The 18,782-nt window shown below is 34.4% G+C and overlaps 1 protein-coding gene across 5 annotated transcripts in view; it reads right to left on the bottom strand.

The window, feature by feature from the left end:
• RALGPS2 (Ral GEF with PH domain and SH3 binding motif 2) overlaps window positions 1-18,782 on the bottom strand; it is a 128,785-nt gene that overhangs the window by 15,648 nt on the left and 94,355 nt on the right. For 3 of the 5 annotated variants that reach the window (XM_012729104.1, XM_004688515.2, XM_012729105.1), the window contains 8 exons: window positions 17,457-17,594; window positions 16,233-16,323; window positions 12,664-12,731; window positions 11,307-11,442; window positions 10,497-10,648; window positions 6,892-6,946; window positions 4,250-4,327; window positions 2,327-2,432 (listed from right to left, as the gene is read on the bottom strand). In XM_012729104.1, the coding sequence (XP_012584558.1) occupies window positions 2,327-2,432; window positions 4,250-4,327; window positions 6,892-6,946; window positions 10,497-10,648; window positions 11,307-11,442; window positions 12,664-12,731; window positions 16,233-16,323; window positions 17,457-17,594 (824 nt within the window). The remainder of the gene's footprint in view (window positions 1-2,326; window positions 2,433-4,249; window positions 4,328-6,891; window positions 6,947-10,496; window positions 10,649-11,306; window positions 11,443-12,663; window positions 12,732-16,232; window positions 16,324-17,456; window positions 17,595-18,782) is intronic. The other 2 variants (XM_012729106.1, XM_012729107.1) reach the window with 1 other exon arrangement.

The following is an 18,782-nucleotide window of genomic DNA, read 5'->3' as shown; positions in this document are numbered from 1 at the left end:
TTAATATTCTACCTCCAACAATGTCATTGCATACATCCTAGGGAAAAGTGGATGGGTATCTGTTGAGGATGACCACATCTTCACAGATCATTTGACCACCTACATAGAAACACTCAGTCTTTCTTCCTAACAGAATAGATAACCCTGCTTCTGTCAAAGGAGAAACTTTGCCCTACTTTTATAACCTAGATGTGTACTATTTGTCACTTTCTCCAGGAATGCGCTTTTACAATCCATTCTTCTCACTACTGTATCTCAACTTCTTTCTCTTTACCACCATTATACAAACGTGTGTTACCATCTTTAAAAGTCTCCTTTTAACACATCAGACACCACCAGTTTCTCTGCTCCTTTTCACAGCATAATCTCTTGCAAGACTGTCTCCTGATTCCACTTTTGCCCACTTTTCTTCCCAATTTACTTCCACGTGGCAGATGAACATTTATCACTAATATTTTATTCAAAGCCTCTGTTCCTACTGTAGTCAGGATTCTTAGTAGCATTGAACATAGCCAGCCATTCTTTCCTTCTTGAAATACTTCACCTGCTGGGTTTCTATAATAATAGTTTCTTATTTTCCTTTACACACAAGAGATCTTTAAATGCTACAGAGTTCTATCCCCCATCCTGTTTTCTTTCTCAGCTCAATTTCAGCTCATTTTCTTCGTAGATAATCTCTCATGCCATTTCATATTTCAAGAACTATCAAAGACTCCCAAATCTCCACCTTTCGCCACTACTTCTGTGCCAGACTTTTAAACAACTTTTCATAAAGCCAAACTGACATCTCTATTTTAAAGTCTTCTAAGAATATTAAACTGAACTTGACCAAGACTTATATGCCACCTAAAAACTTTTCCTGACTTCAAAAAATATCCCCAACAGTCAGTCACCTTGCTCAGGCCAAAACCTAGTAGCTGCTATTGCACCAGTCTTCTGCTTATTCATCACATCTGCCTTTGCTCTGGCTAACCTTCACTGTCAGTGCTTCAACAATCTAGGCCTTCTTATCTCCTGAACTCCAAATCTTCACAAGGCCAACTTACCTTCTTTGTTCAAATGCCTTGTTTATTTTCTATTTTTCCTCAATGGAATGCAGTTGCCTATCAAAGACACACTGTCTCATCTTGTTTGTTGCTGTATCCCTAGCATCGGGCACACACAGGTGTGGTAATGCCTCAGTGACATGCTGGGTAGTTCACTAGTAGTCGAGTAATGAACTACATTAGGGGCACAGATTAGTACAAGTTTACCTTGGTTTAAGCATTTTTAATGTATGACTTCACTAAACCTACATAGCAGGTATAATAACACTTTAAGAAACATAATTAAGCAAACATTCATTTTAAATTACTTCAAGTCTACTACTGATCTGACTTTATTTCAACTGTCTTTATATATATATATATATATGAATTTTTAAAAATAATACAGTAGTTTATTTTTACATCATTTTGTGCATTTTCCCAACTCAGTTGTAATCCTCGTGGGCTTCCCCCTCACCACACCAAATCACCAGTGTGCCATCACCATGTGTACTCCCTCTGCTCCCATTTTTGATTCCATTCCCCACTCCACCCCCATAAAATGTCTCTGGTACATAGTTGTCCATTATTATTATTTCCCCCCCCCCCCGGTCCTTTATATTCCTGCTATGAGTGCAATCATCTGGTATTTTTCTTTTTCTTTCTGGCTTATTTCACTAAGCATGATCCCTTCTAGCTCCATTCATGTTGCTGCAAAAGGCAACATGAGTAATATTCCATTGTGTATTTTACCACATCTTTTTAATCCAGTCATCTACTTTTGGGCATTTGGGTTGATTCCATGTCTTTCCTATTGTAAATAAAGCAGCATTAAACATGGGGGTGCAGCTGTCTTTTTGAATCAGTGTTTTTGTGTCTTTTGGGTAGATACCTAGGAATGGGATTACTGGGTCATACGGAAGCTGCATTTTTAGCATCAACTGTCTCAGTGTATTTTTAAGGCCCCTATGAATTTACATATTCTTAGATGCATGTTAAAAATGTAACAAAATTGAGCTCTCCCTGGTGGCACAATAGATTAAAGCACTGCATTATGAAGCTCTTTGAAGCCACTGTAGCACAAGTTCAATCCCTGGCCAGGGAGCTGACCCACATGGCATGGCAGACCTCTTCTGACCCACCCACTGCTCCTGTCAGCAGTGTATTTTTGTCAATCTGCCTGTTCTGCTCCCCACTTTGTCTCTGGTGAATCCTCTTACCCACCACAACGCTGGCCTGTACCTCAGTTCTGTAAGCATACATAAAACAAATCTTTAAAAAAAAAAGTAACAAAATCTTACTGTAGGTTTTTTGCCTTCCTTTAACAAAGTTTTTCTCCTGAGGACACCTTGAATAGTAACAGCTCCTGGATATAAATGTACTGCCAAGTCTTCTGATTCTGCAGAACTGTAACAGTAAAATGAAGAAAAGAAAATATAAGCACTTACTCTATAGTAGTTATCAAACAGATACTTTTATATATAAAACAAAATGTAATTATTCTTAATTTTAAAATGTATTGCTTTACTCAGAATGAGAAGTCAATGACAATTAAAAAGGTTTATTGGTCTGATATTTATAAGTTGTCAGGATATTTAAAAGTTAATCAGGAAGTGATTAAATCAGCAGGTGGTAAAAACATATTTTAATACACATTTGAACAAATATTATTTAGAAACAATACCGTAATTTACTTTTTATTAAGAATTTAAAACTTCTTAACATGTAACATTGCATCACTGCTGTGATCTTTTTTCCCCATGAGAAACACTAAGTCCTAGCGGGATAGATAAAGTTCCATTTATTAAAAGTATTTAAACATAAAAAACTAAAACTAAAAATAATTGGTAGAAGTTCAGAAAAGGAGAAGAAAGACCTGTACTTAATTGTAAAATAGCTGAAAGAAGTAATTACGGCAATAACAACATATTTTAAAAATTGGTTTTGTGCCAGAAATTTTAGTGACATTTAAAAGCTGTCAAAGTGTGTCTGATTATAGCCAAACAGTTCTTCAAGAAAGGAACAATTCTAAAATGCAAGATTTACTTTCATTTATCTTAAGAAAAGCATCACACACAAAAAACACATTTAAATATTTTCCCCCAGTCATTTAAGATTCTGTTTTAAAACAAGTATGACTTCCACAAGACTCAAAACATTCACATTACTAAAACTCTCTCATCCTCTGGTGATTTGAAAGCAAAAAACTAGTGTTTGCCAGTTTATCCCTTAATGATTATTTAGGTGTCTTCAAAGTGACTTAAAAACCTAAAACAGGGCCCTCCCTGGTGGCGCAGCGGGTTAAAGCACAGCACTAAGAAGCTAAAGCCACTTCTGCATGAGTTCCGATCCCCGCCTGCCCTGGAACTGACCACGTGGCCAGACTTCTCCTGACCCGCCTGCTGCTCCCCTCAGCGGTGTACTTCATCGATCTGCCTATTCTGCTCCCCACTCTGTCTCTGGTGAATCCTCCTCTCACTGCCCCTGCACCTCTGGCCTGTACCCCAGTTCTGTATGCACATATAAATAAAAATCTGTAATTAAAAAAAAAAACTAGAAATTTGATGATAGAGCTATATACTCAGAAAGGTATACACAAGAAGGTCAGACACCATCCAACTGACACAAAGCTTCCTTCTTAACGGTTGTGGTTTTGTTGTATTATGAGTTGGATGATTACCTATTACCACTGACTTCCAGCCTCCCATCAATCTACTACATTAGTTTTCTCCTGCAGCCAGTAAGTGCAGAAAGAGATCCAGTTTAACTAGATGAATAATTGAATGAACATAAGTTGAAATATACAAATATTAGTTAAGGAAACAGACTTCTCCAAATTTAGGAACTGTAATACATCTGAAAAATTATTTTAAAAGGCAAATCCAGTGAGACTTATTAGTAAAGTAAAATGCTTTGCTGTCTTTGACTAACAAGCAGATTTTTTGTGCTGCTCACAGCATTAGAAGAGCTATGCAGTTAAATAAGCTACCTTGAAATTACTTTTAAATGTGATACGAAGACATAGGCTTTAACAATTAGCTCCGTGGATCAAAAGAATCGTTCAAATTTATTGCTGGGATTAAATCTTGGAAAGTTTTCCTGGGCATTTTGTTTAGCTTTAAATCAGTTGAGAAAGAACAGAAGTAAAGTGAGACCACACCCATTAAGCCAGTCACCAACACCAGAGGGGAGTTCCTGTGACCCCTGAATACAGGGGAATGTACCTGCTGGCCTTCATGTGGCTTCGATAGCCATTTCGTGCCACTCTTGTCACCGGGCCGAGAGAATGGTATAATCTGTTCCTGTTGGATTCCATTATAAATTGTATATATTACATATACTTTTAATCACAAAATCATAGTCAATACCTAGAACAGTATAATAATGTCTGTGTAATCTTAGAAAAGGTCAGATTATGATTGTTCCTCTCTCTTTTTTAAAGCATGCAGCATAGACATAAATTATTTTTCTTTCCACTATTGAGTCTAGAAATACTTATAGGAGCTTAGTACATATACCACATATTTATATACACATTCACTTTCACCAATCTGCTAAAATAACTAAGGAGCTCTTTATAACCAAATAACATCAGAAGCTGAAATATACTTCCAAAATTATTTTGTTTCTATTCTAGTTCCTGGATTCCAGTTTGAATATAATACCTGGGTTTATATAAATAATTTTCTTTTATGTCCCTATGAAGACACCTAAAAGTAATAAGGTATGGAAACTTAAAATTAATGTGGCCTAACCACGTTATTTTTCCTCTCTATCCTTTATATTAAAGCAAAGAAAACTAATAGATTAAACTGAGTAATATTTCTACAACCAAAATGAATAAATGATAAAAATCAGTAACATATAATACATAAAAAAGGAAATACACACACATACATATACAGACAAAAACACAGACACAGACACAGACACAGACACACAGACACACACACACACACACACACACACACACACGTAAAGATAAACTGCTGTCTTCTTTGCCCGGGAAAAGCCAAAAGTAGCATGGTTGATAAATGATATTTAAAAGAAAAAGCATTATTTTAACAATTCAGGACACAACATATGTGCTGTCTAGAAAAAGTACAGAAAATGGCATTGTTTAACATTCAGGGTAACTGTTTGCAAGTTCACTATCCATAAGCAGTGTTTTAGATCCTAATTCTTTTGTTACTATTTATATTTGAATCTTGTTGGATATCACTGATTGCTCTCAAAAGAGAAGTATTGTTTTGAGAAAACAAAACAAGAAAGCAACACAATTAAATACTCTCTTCAACCTGGTGGGATGAGAACAGATTATTTTACACAACCAATCTGATTACTCACTTATAACACAGGCAATCCGAGAACAATTTTGTTCATTAAAATTTTTTATCCAAAGATACTAATATACTCTATAATCAACATCTGATGCTACTAGGTTCTTTCTAGAGGGAAAGAACTAAAGACAATTTGTACAAATTCAGCCAGCCAGCCAGAGGCAACTCTTGAATTTTTCCTGTTTTAGGCAAACCCAAATAAAGAAAGTGAAAGAGAAAGTTGGAAGAAAAATAATATGTAAAAACAAGTTAAGAATTCCCCCAAATGAAGAGAACAAAATCTGATAACACTGACAATCACAGGAGGAAGAATAAAAAATACTTTGAAATACTGGGTTTACAAGTAAAAGATCATAATCTTTATGAAATTTCATCAAGAATCTAATTTTTTTGGCCCTCCCTGGTGGCTCAGCGGGTTAAAGCACAGCACTAAGAAATCAAAAAAAGCAACTTCTGCATGAGTTCAATCCCCGCCTGCCCCGGAGGTGACCACATGGCGTGGTAGACCTCTCCTGACCCGCCTGCTGCTCCCCTCAGCAGTGTACTTCGTTGATCTGTCTGTTCTGCCCCCGACTCTGTCTCTGGTGAAGCCTCTCACTGCCCCTGCAACTCTGGCCTGTACCCCAGAGTTCTGTATGAATAAATAAATAAATCTTTAAAAAAAAAAAAAGAATCTAATTTTTTAATGAAAGTAGCTAACTCAAATATGATTTCAAATGCACAGTTTAACTTTTCTTCTGATTAAAAAGTGAATGCTAGGGAGTTAGATGACTAAGTACCTTCAACTCATCAGTTTTAATATGACATTTAAAATTTATTCTAAATGAAACTTAGGTTGCTTATTTAGTTTAAATACAAAGGACAGGAAAATATTTTGGTCAAAAGTCCTAGTGGGCTTTTAGTAAATCACCATCATTTGCACTGTTTGGCTACATTTTTAGGGCCATATTATATTGGAAAATCAAAATAGCATATTTACTGTAAACATAATGGTTTTTTTTTTACAGTTTAAAGCAATAAGGAAAGGAGAAGAAAGGAAAGCAACATACGTATTCTAGTATATATATCTGTGCATTCTGTGCAAACTTTGAATTACTGATCAGTTAAATTCAAATTTCAGGATGCTTTACTTATAGTTCATTTTAAAATTTACCAAGTCATTTTGCCCTTGACAAAGCAGCAGATAATGAAGTTGATGATTCCACTGAGTGCTTTAAAATTACTGAAATGACCCAGAATTTAAGACGATAACTTTACTTTTGAATCCATAAGTTGCTTGTGACTTACTCTCTTTAAATTACAATTTTAATATACTAAAATTCAAATGCATGTATGAAGCCACCAAATATACAAATATTTATTAGATAAGACTCAATTCCAGAATTAAATAATCAACTTCTAATTTCTGCCACCAGCAGGAAGCTACTTATCTCTAGTCTCTCAGAGATAAGTAACCCATCTCTTAAAAATTTATGTTATCATATTTTAAGACAAACAAGGTAGTTGAAACGAACAATCTTTCTTACCTTTCAAAAGCAGGCCATGAGGTCTCTTCACTTAGTTCAGAACCATCACTGCTACCTGAAACCAAAAGTGCCTCTATTTTTTAGACACTGGAATTATAGTTCAGATATTGTATTTCAAAAATAAATTCTATTCCCCAAAAATTACAATCATGTTATCTGTGGGCAAACACCCATATATTAATCCTTCATTCTGCTATTACTGCTGTTAGATTTATTCTGCAATATATTATGGTATAGTTGATAAAATTATCTAAATTAACAAAATAACAAAACACATTTTTGCATGTCTACTTATAACCCTAACTGATTATCAGTATCAAACTAATAATTTTTATATGATCAGAGCACAAAACTTTTCTTTATTAGGCATGTCATACTTTAAGACCAATATAATTGTGAAATTCTTTGAAGTTCATGATATATTTCTTTCCTTTTTGTATTCTTTTCAAAATCCATTGTCTGTAGACACAAGGTAGAAAAAAATGAAAATCCTAAGTTGGAAAAAAAATGTCACTATAATAATGCAAAATATTCCTTTGGCCAGAATATCAGTTAAAAATAGTTTTAAATTAGCTGACAAAAAAGGTAGGGGAGTGAACTGAGACATCAAAACAGCTTAGACTGATTTAAAAATTACAGAGACCATTCTAGCTCTCAATAAATTGAGATGATTAATATCTTCCTTATGTATCACACTGAGTTATCTATCAGTCTTTCAAAACCAGTGCTCATGAAAGATGCAAACTTGTAGTGCTAAAAAGTACCCATTATACGTGCTGGAGTAACACCTCTTATGTGTATTTAGAATGGCCCTACTTAAGTTCCATCCTTGAAAAAATTGAATACCAGTCACAGAAGTTAATTTTATGTGGCTATGTGGTTGAGAAAATGGAGGTAATCTATTGTTGGAATTAATTGATGCTACCATCAAGTGGTAAAGACTGGAAATTTAAGTTGTAGCATCAAGTGGTAAAGACTGGAAATTTAAGCATGATTAATATGAGTTACTTAGAGATAAGATTTTCCAGAAGCATGGGGTTTGAATGGATAATGCTTTCCTTAGCCAGGTTATCTGGGACATATATATTACATTAGACCAACATCCTACACAATGATTGATTTCTCCAGAGTATATTCGCAAAGTCTCCACAGCATAGTTAACTAACAATATATATAAAAGTTATAATAAAGGGAAAAAAACCCTTTTGTGATTTTAAAAAATCGTATGCATTTTATTATTTTAAATTTAAAAATATTTTGAATACATATTTGGACATTATGATTTAATTATCTAATTATTTTAATTTTTTCAAAAAGAACATTTTAATTGAAACTCTAATTTGGGTTAAAAAGTCCATTTATCTTCTGATAGTTGTGTTCAATGATGAACACTTCACTTGTTATTTTGTAGCAGATGCTATCTGTATGTGTTTTGGAGGTGATCTTAGATACAGAGTGGCATTTACTGTGTAAGCTATGACTCTCTGCTGAATCCTGAACTTTAGTTTCCATTTCTTGGGCCCATGGAGGACAGCAGACAAACCCAAAAAATTATTTTGGTGAATGTTAATAAACTTTTCAATTTTTCTTCATCAATAAAAATACAATTCCCTAAGAGATGAACAAGTAATATTGGTGGTTGTTCATTTACTTTTTCTTTTTCCCATTTTTCGGTCACCTATCTTTGGATCAACCAACTTCTAACAGTGCCACAATCTGATCAACAGACTCTTGGCGTCACTTTAGCTGTTCCCAAGCTTCTAGAACATCCATTAGCAAGAAATATCACTGACTGAGCAGAGGCCCAGCAACCCTTTCGTGATTTTGGTGGTGGGTGTGGTATAGTAAGAACACTTGGTTTAGGGAGACCCTAAACCCATAAAACACAAACAAACAAAAGATGTGTATGAACACCTACCACCTATCGTATAGACTTAACTCTCTTTTTAGAATATTGAAGTCTGAAAAAAACAAGTACCCTTGGAAGGTACTACCTCTATATTATGTTCTTAATCAAAGATGTTAACGATCCTTGCTGTTTACCTAATTAACAGCCCTAGATAATTAAAAAATGAATACAAAGGCAAAAAATTAAAATATTATATATTCGACAATAATTTTGAAACAAATTTTTAAGTGCTATTATTTTGTGCCTTATTTTTCAGATTGAGGTTGATTTGCATATAAGCAACTCAGCCATAACAGTCATTTCATGTGGCCCTATTCTATTTTGTAAATCTTGTCATTATTTAATCATTTTCATTCATAAAAATGGGAACATCTGGATAAATGTTCAGTGATGCCAATGACGTCGGAAAGCTCTTAAAACAGTATTTTTTTTTTTTTTGCAAGGTTTGGAACTCTCAAGGGTTAAGGAAGTCAGTGTGCAATAAAATGAATTTCTGCATTTCTTTCAATTGATTGTTCATCTATGACGACATGATCATACTAATAGTCATAGGGTTAGCCTTTGAAAAACCTGGTATTAAATCATAAAGCAAGAGTTTCCTTCCATATTTCTTTTGAAAAATAAAAACAGCACCACACAGATTTTCTAATTATCAAAAGAAATAATGTTCATCTAGAAAATGTAGAAAATACAAGTTCAAAAAATAAAAACAAATTCCTCTTTTACTCTTGCATTCTTTTCAAGTATGGTCTTGATTTTCTATTTCTTTTCATATCAGGTATCTATGAATAGCTATCACTATTACCTTACCTCTCATTCTCTTAACACTTCAGAAAATTGCCCATAATACTCTATGAAGTAATTCTTGTCAAGGTCTCAAGTGACTTTTAGTTTACTAAATCCATTGAACAAGTCTCCATTCTCATTCTCCTCTTTTTTGATTTTAGTATATTCAACTCTTTCCACTGCCTGGAGATGCTGGGCTTCCTGACACCACAGCCTCCCCGAGCTTTCTGACTGGTCCCGCACTTGGTTACTTTCCTTTGGTGGCCCATCCTTTACAATGAAATAGATGCCGTAAATACTGGAATGTCGTATTTATTTACACACTCTCCTTAGATGACCTCTGCCAGCCCCATGGCTTGAAATATTGTAAATAAGCTAATTTTCTATCTTTATATCAATAGGCCTGGCCTTAGCCCATTGAGCTCCAGATTCAAACGTTCAGATACCTATCTGACAACTATGTATGGACCAAACATATGCAGAAAAGAATTCTCAGTTCCTCTAACCTAGTGTTTTAACAAATACCTTGCAACCCAGCAAATGACTGCACTTCCCAGCAAATGACAGTCTTCACCTCGCTAATAGCCTAATCCTCTAAGTGATTTAACCCTGTCTTTTTCCTCATCCCCACATCAAAATGGCATGCAGGAGTCAATTAGATCAGTCCACATTCTTTTCCCACCATTCTCTGAATGCCTCCATTCTGTGATTAAAAAATAAGAAATACTTTTTAAGCCATCAGGAATTATTAAGTTCAGCAGCTACTACTAAGACGCTCTTTATCTAACTACTACCTTGCTTTTGTCAAATGTTTTTGTTGTAGTAGGGGTTAATGCCTTTTCCCACTTGAGTTATGCTAAAAGTTTCATTTTTATGTAAGCTGTAAGCCTCAAAGAGAATCATTCCTCACCTATTGATATTCCACTAGACAGAGTAGAACTCTCCGCATGGCCCCGCGATGGAGCATGGGGCTCCATCACGCTGTCATCTAGCAGGTGTCGTGGCCCTGCGTTTGGGAATGTTGCACTCTTAAACTCTGCTGTATTCATTTTATGAATGAAACTGTAAAGAAAGAGAAGTATTTTTATAACTTTTATTACTGTTATAAAACATTTGCTATCCTGAACAACTCCTAAACTCTCATACAGGTGAACACACAGATTTACCATGAAAATTTCAAACAGGTTTAGGAAAAATTTTTTGGAGACTAGTCATATCTATCTAGAAAATGGAGAATATCTAAATTTCATCTTGAGTCTCAGATCTACTAGCTTTATTCACATTAATTTTTGGAAACTAAGTATTAAATTTTCACAAAAATCAGATGAACTATGGGTTTCATTTTGAGAAAACCATCTTGCACAGTTAATGAAGTTAAACAAAAAAACCAGTTCCCTTTCCTTTGCATTTAGAATAAAAATTTTATAGTCCTCAGGGTGGTTAAGATGAACAATGATTGTCTTGACACTAAAGATAAAAATTAAGAGGAAAAAGGTATAGTGCTTCCTTGATTTCATTTATGGTAACATTGTAAAGGAAGAAATAAATACTTTTAGGCAAACATTTATACTGATTCAGAAGAAGCCTATGATCATATAAATCAAGCCATGCAAGGACAATATTTTCTATTTAGCTAATCACACAAATGGAAAGCAAATTCATTTAGAAAAAACTTAAAAATCTGAAAGACTTAAAAAACTTAAAAATTCAAAATGCTGACTTATAGCCCAAGCTGTGGCACTTCCTATGTCCGTGTGGAATAAGGTTTCGAGGGGACGGCGGTGTTTGTGGTAGCAAGGTTCCTTCAGCTGCCACACTTTTTCTTGCACTCTGTGGAGATGCTCCAACTTCAGGGCCTGAGAGGAGGGAGAGAAAGTAGAAGGAAGGGAAAAGGAGACAAAAGATATTGATTCAAATAGCTCAAAAATTATTTTATTTTTAATTTGACATAAAATGTGGTTTTTAAGCTATTAGCTTAGTTCTGTTTAATTCACTTAACAAGAAAAATATTTATAAGACTTAAGACACAAAGTCCCCAAACATAAAATTCATTTATTTCTGTCATACTCGTACTAAAGAGGCAGTATAAATAATTTCCTCATTTACAGAGAATGAAGCAGAACTAGAGGAGATAAACTCAGTGTCTCATACAACAGAAGAAACCTGAACACCCAGGTCTTCTGAATCCTAGTGTGGCACTCTTTTAATTTTACACATTGACCCTTTAACTGTAGCTTCCTCTTAGATAAGGAAGGGAGATCAAGCATTTGGGTTAGAATATAGCACTATATTGACACTGTTTAGACTTAGGAATAAGAAAAAACTCCAGAGTAAATTTGTAAGCTATCACTTTAAGAATAAAGGAGAGCATTTAAAATATTTAGCTTGAAATGTTTTCCACCGCTTGGAATGTTTTTCTTTCTATGTAATGCCAAGGCTTGTTTCCTTATTTCTTTTATACCTCATTAGATGGGCCTTCAAATATTTTATAATATATAGTAATATGAAGTTTGGTGCCATGGGCAGCATTTGAAATTTTAAAAAGATATTTATCAGTGATTTCTTAAACAATAAATAAATAAATCTCTTAAATGTAATACTTCTGATGATGTATGGCATACTTAATTCTCATAGGTTGCAACATGTAAATTAAGGGACTATTTTTTAATATTTTAAGTACTTGGTGCAGAGTAAACAAAAAAAAAGTCAAATCAGTAAAAATGACTTCTATAATTATAAAAATCAGTAGACTTTTCCTCTCGTATCACAGAATCTTTTAATATTATCAATCCTCATTGTGCAGGATGATGTATCTTTGATTAAAAACAACAGATATTCATATATTTCATATTTTCTATTTGTTGTTGCTATTTTCATTGACTAGTTGGCTATTACATTACCAACACCGTTAGTAAAACTATTTAATTAAAAAAAAATAGATCTAATACCAAATTAAATATTTAATACCAAAAATAAATTTTTGAATACAGTATAAAATATGCTAAGTTATTTATTTACTTTGGAGTATAGGCTTTCTTAGTCTGTTATCTGACTTATCATGAAAACTATGCACTAACCTACTAAATCTTCCCTGGAAGCAGCAGAACGTGGTGTGCTTGTGCCTGGTTCTATCTTTAACGAAAGTCTGAATTTTAAAAAGAAGCAAAAGCAAAAAGTAGTCAACATTTGACAAAATGTTATTAAACATTTAAAAATATTATTTATATTAATATTTAACATTTAAAATATGAAAAGCATACTTTCTCTCAAAAAACTTAATTTTTATAATATCAGCATGATTTTAAGAGCAATTTTTAACAGTTAATAGACTATTTCTTTCATACAAAGCTGACTTTATAGTTTATTCCTGAAAATATCAGGGAGAAGAAAAAACATTAAGTCATTTAAAAATATAACCTACCCCATGAACAAAATTACTCAAACATTTCTAAACACATTTAACACCTCTAAAGATACTTGATGACTAACTGGTGATCTAACTCAAGGTTATAGTGACACCTTACACAAATTCAGGAAATTTCACATTATTAAAAATATGCAATTTTTTTCTAGAATTTTAAATGAGTGCACTAATGTCTTCTGTAGCACTGAAAATTTAAAAACTATCTTAGTTAAAACTAGCCATCTAAAAATTCAATCAACTCATCAAAAGAAAGTTTGTATAAATAAAAAGGCTGTTTGCAAAATTCCTGGTAAATCCCAGTTCTAGTAAGTTTATCAGTTGGCACATTATAAAAATACTTTCTACCTAATCGTTTCTTTGAAGATGCTATATCCAGTTTTGAGTTCCACAGCAAAAGAGATTATGATTCTGGCCCTCCCTGGTGGCACAGCAGGTTAAGAAGCACAGCACTAAGGAGCTAAAAGCCACTTCTACATGAGTTCAATTCCCGCTTGCTCTGGAGGTAACCACGTGGTGTGGCAGACCTCTCCTGACCTGCCTGCTGTTCCCCTCAGCAGTGTACTTCGTCGATCTGCCAGTTCTGCTCCCCACTCTGTCTCTGGTGAGGCCTCTCACCGCCCCTGAGACTCTGGCCTGTACCCCAGTTCTGTATGTACAAATAAATAAATCTTTAAAAAAAAAAAAAAGAGAGAGAGAGAGATTATGATTCCTATCAGTGGAAACTATTTTAGGAAATAGGAAACTTTGGTACAGTCCTGAAAGCCTATCATCATGAAGCCTTTGTCTGAAAATCAATTATGACTTTTTACAGCATCCTACCATATTATATGGATAGCATATACCATACTATATATAATTTTATATAAAACTACACAACTGATATACTTGGTGATAAATCTACTGTAGGTTCTTTTATTTCTTTGATAATAAGAGGAATTATGTTCTAATGATTTGACAGTATAAAATACATATGCTGAATTGATATATGATTAATCAGACCTCTACCCATTTTCCATTGACAATTTATTAACTATGGTTACAGACTACATGAACTACTTCATTTGATAAATAGGCTTTGTGTTGGGCATGTGGGGTCAGCATTGTAATCTTAACAGACTGAGGCAGATCTGATTTCCTGCCCTTCTGAAACTCACAATCTAACAGGTGGAAGGTAAAAGGAATAAACATAATACTATTCCCTAAAGCAGACTCCAAAAAGAAGGGAACAGAAAGGAAACTATGGGTGAATCCCATTACTATAAGTAGCAGCTGGTAACTGACAGCAGTGTGAAAAGCAGAAACATCTCAATTCCAGTAGTGAAAGGTTGTCAGAGCATCAAGCTCCTGTATCAACATCAAAGCACCATATACTAAGTGAAGAAGACTCAGCAAGAAAAGGTACTATGCTCAGTATTACAATGAAGTAATCAAGAAAGGCCCTTGCTGGTAGAGAAAGTTTTGACCTTGATTAAAATACATGCATGTATTTTGTAATATTGGTACCAACTGCCTATGTAGATGAGGTCTCTGAATAAATGTCACTTTAAAAAAAAAAGATTTATTTACATGTGCATACAGAACTGGGGTACAGCCCAGAGGTGCAAGGGCAGTGAGAGGATTTACCAGAGACAGTGGGGAGCAGAACAGGCAGACTGACAAAGTACAATGCTGAGGGGAGCAGCGGGTCAGGAGTGGGTCTGCTGCGCCATGTGGGTCACCTCCGTGGCCGGGGATCAAACTTGTACTGAAGCGGCAGCAGCCCACTTGCAATGCTGCGTCCTAACCTGTTGCGCCACCAGGGAGGGCCCCATAAATGTCACTTTTATATAAATATTTTTTCATAAAAACTACTTTCTACCTAATAATTTTAATGGCTCTTATCTTAAAATACACTGATTTTACCACATTTAATTTGCTGGCTAGGTAAAATGATTGCATCTTTAGAAAAATTATCCTCTCCAGAGCCTCATATGAAACCTCTACACCAGATTACTTGTACTTCCTCAAGGGAAGAGAACTGTTTCTCACTGTTTCTTTGACCACTGCCTCAAAGACCCCTTCCCCTATCCTTCATGTGGTATTAATTCCCCCACAGCTACAAAGTTTTAGCCTCAGATGACAGCTTCCTGAAATTGTAATTGTAATTTACAACATAATTGTACTTAGGAATTAAGTGGACAAAAATGGGCAGCTATTTTGAAAGTAATTTTTAAATATTTTAATAAAGACCTTTCTTTGACAAAGTAAAGAGTAAGTATGTTGCTTACTGGACAAATACAATATGTCTTTTGCCAAAGACATGAGGTTGAACATTCCCTTAACATTCCCTTAATTGAAAACAAACCAAAAAAAAATTACCATAAAAGTAGTATTTTATTTGTAGACTTTCATTAATTTTTCACTGTATCAAAAAATAAATTTCCATAAAGACCCAATGCTTGAATATAAAGCATGAAGTTTAGAATATCAAATATCAGGTCTTTTAACAGTTTTAGAAAGATGAAATATTTAAAAAATTTTTTTGAGTAGAAGAACTGGGGTATAGGCAGAGGTGCGGCAGTTTGAGAGGATTCACCAGAGACAGTGTGGGGAGCAGAACAGGCAGATGGACAAAATACACTGCTGAAGGGAGCAGCTGGGAGACAGGAGAGGTCTGCTGTGCCATGTGGGTCAGCTCTCTGAGCCAGTATAGCTAGCGAAGAAACTTAATCCCTAGGCCATCAGGGAGGTGCAGATGAAATACTTTTTTTTTTTTTAAAGATTTATTTATTCGTACAGAATAGGGGTACAGGCCAGAGATGCGGAGGGTGAGAGGATTCACCAGAGACAGAGCGGGGTACAGAACAGGCAGATCGACGAAGTACACTGCTGAGGGGAGCAGCTGGCGGGCCAGGAGAGTTCTGCCACGCCATGTGGATCTCCTCCAGGGCAGGGGGGATCGCATGCGGAAGTGGCTTAAGCTCCCTTGTGCTGTGCTGTGCTTTCACCCGCTGTGCCACCAGGGAGGGCCTGAAATACTTTTTAATAAAAGAACAGGTAGCTCCCTCAGTCATATCAAGTGACAATAAAGAAACACCTTAATCCCTTTATCATTGTAAGTGTACTGCTGGGTTAGGCCCTTGTGTGATAAAATGGAGGATTTACATATTTAAAGACAAGGGATAAAAGGATGGAGGACAGGACAAAGTTATTATACAAACCACTTTTGAAGATCCAACCTACTTGTAATTATCATCTTCAACAAACTTTTGTAGTTCTTCTATATACTGAACAGAGTTCAGATATTTTTGGACATGAGGCAACATAGGTATATCTAGGCAAAACATGATAATTCATTAATTATCTGATAATGATTAACCAGAATTTTAGAAGTTAAACTAACGAAAATATATTTGGAGGTAACTAAGGCCACATGGCACCAAAATTTAAATTGATTCTAGAAGGAAATTTGCTTAATGTAAAACTTAAAAAAAAAAAAAAAAAGACACTTAGAAAATAACAATTGCAGGCTGTGTGCATAGATTTAAAAGAAAATAAAGCTATTAATAAAGTACTACACAGCCAAGAATTTTCTTTAAAAAAGAAAACCACAAAACCCAGAGATTTCATTGTGATTCATACTGAAACCACATCTAATTGCAACATGTAAAGGTAGTTTTGTTTCTTTTTTTAAAATTAGACTGGTTCACATTGATAAACATGGTTTTTCTTCCCTTACTTAAAAATTTCTATTAAGATTAATGTTACTATTTTGTGTTACGTTAAAAAAAGATAAAAAACAAATGAATAGTAGCATGAAGACTACATAAGTAAAACTGGTTTTAGGGCAAATTTATTTTAAATTTATTGAATAATATAAATTCATTTTTTTACTATCATAAAAAAAGATACAGCAATAGCGTATTTTTATTCCCCATCAAGCTGAAAGCATTCAAACATTTTAAAACATTAAAACAATCCATGTTCTAATCCTACAAACTTACTAAAAGCTCTTTCTGCTATGCTTCCATAAGATATTGGACAAAATTGCTTATTTTCTCTATGATGGACTCAAAAAAGTTAGTCAACTGTTATTATAATCAAGGGTCTCAGCTTCTGTCTAACTGAAAAATTTAAGAAATATTTATCTAATAGATCAGGGCAATCAAGTGAGATGAAGATACTAGAAAACAATTTTGTAAATTGTGTTAATACAGTTACTACAAAACAGCACAAGAGCAAAATATGAAGCTTAAAAATTTAAATGTTAAACCTCTAATTCCTTAAAATCAGGCTCTGAAAAAGGATGTTAGATACTGAACAGGAAATAAAGCTACTATTTTACACTAATAAATAATAATAAATACTAATGCTAGAATGGATAGAAGACACTGATGTTCCCTGTATGTGCAAGTGGTCACCAACAGCAACAGAATCACAGTGTGGGAACGGCTGTGCAGTACTCACCATATTCACAGGACTGCTGTAAATCAGAAATTATTCGAAGGATATTATTCATTAAATTTGATCTTTGCTCATTTTCTAGAATGCTGCCAGTTGATGGGTATGCTGAATCAATGTACGTTAAATCTGACAAATAGATACCTGAAATAAAGGGAGATAAATGAGTGCTTTCCTGCTTGTAACTTAAAGAATATGACAAAAGGGGAAGCAGAATGAGTTTATAGTTTTAGTCCAGTATTTCACTATATGCCATATTTAGAATATACTGTTATTACACTGTATCCTTGCTAGAACATGAAGCTTAGATGTCATAGAGGTGGGATCAGACACGTAATTTTTTTTTGGGTAAATATCTTTTTGTGATACCTTTTCAAAGTACAGTTTGAGACTCGAGTTAGAAACTCTAGCACTCCTGAGACCTAACAGAAGAGGCTGAGTTACTGAGCTGGCTCTGCCTCTAACTATTGATAGGTAGGTGTGTATAAGGTAGAAGATAGCTTAAATTCTGAAATACAGTTTAGGAACTTACTATCACCTAAGTCTTAAAGGCTTTGAAAACTGTATTTGGTAGAAATATTTTGATTTAAAGATTGACAACCAAATTTCTGAACTAGTTTAAGTAGCTGCAAATTGAACTTAACCCGTCCCCCTCATTCCTCTATACCAACAAAAAAGAATATATACCCACACCCACTGCCAAAATAATTTTGTTGTGCAAGGTCCTTTAAGATAGTTCCTGAATTTACTATGTGCATGTAAAGTGTATACAACTATAATTGGAGAGAAAAATATACTTTCCTATTTTTGCTCATTACATCATTGTCCATGAAATCTCAGTTAAAATAATGTACCAACTGCTTTCAAAATAAGTCCTGTATTTTTTCATGCTATTTCTTCCCTTCTGAATGCTGTAGACTCATTTTTGACCACCCGAATACATCTTATAGCTAGTTCAATGTCAAGTTTCCAGTGATTCCAACCCTTTTATAGATGAAAAATCTGAGGCCCACTGATTTTAATGGATACATTAAGTAAGACAGTAAGCACATTAAGCTCTCACACTGGAGAGCTGGACCTCAGGTTTTACTTGTACCTCAGTTTTTTTATTACCCTGTTATAAATTCAGACATGCTGTTCATTTGTTAAATTTTATGACTTTGTACTATTCTTGAGCGGTTTACATATTCTCATATTTTATCTGTTCAAGAACATAAATTAATTTAAAAAGTTGTTCCATTGTGTGCTCTAATGAAGATCCTGTGTAGCTTTGACAATAGGTGCTTACTACCATGTAAAAACTGGCATTATGATCCATCTATTTATCTTAGT

The sequence above is a fragment of the Condylura cristata genome, unplaced genomic scaffold, assembly GCF_000260355.1.
Source record: "Condylura cristata isolate star-nosed mole 26May11 unplaced genomic scaffold, ConCri1.0 scaffold00024, whole genome shotgun sequence".
NCBI classification, from domain to species: domain Eukaryota; kingdom Metazoa; phylum Chordata; class Mammalia; order Eulipotyphla; family Talpidae; genus Condylura; species Condylura cristata.
The sequence above is the reverse complement of the archived record's forward strand: the minus strand, read 5'-3'. Positions and strand labels throughout refer to the sequence as shown.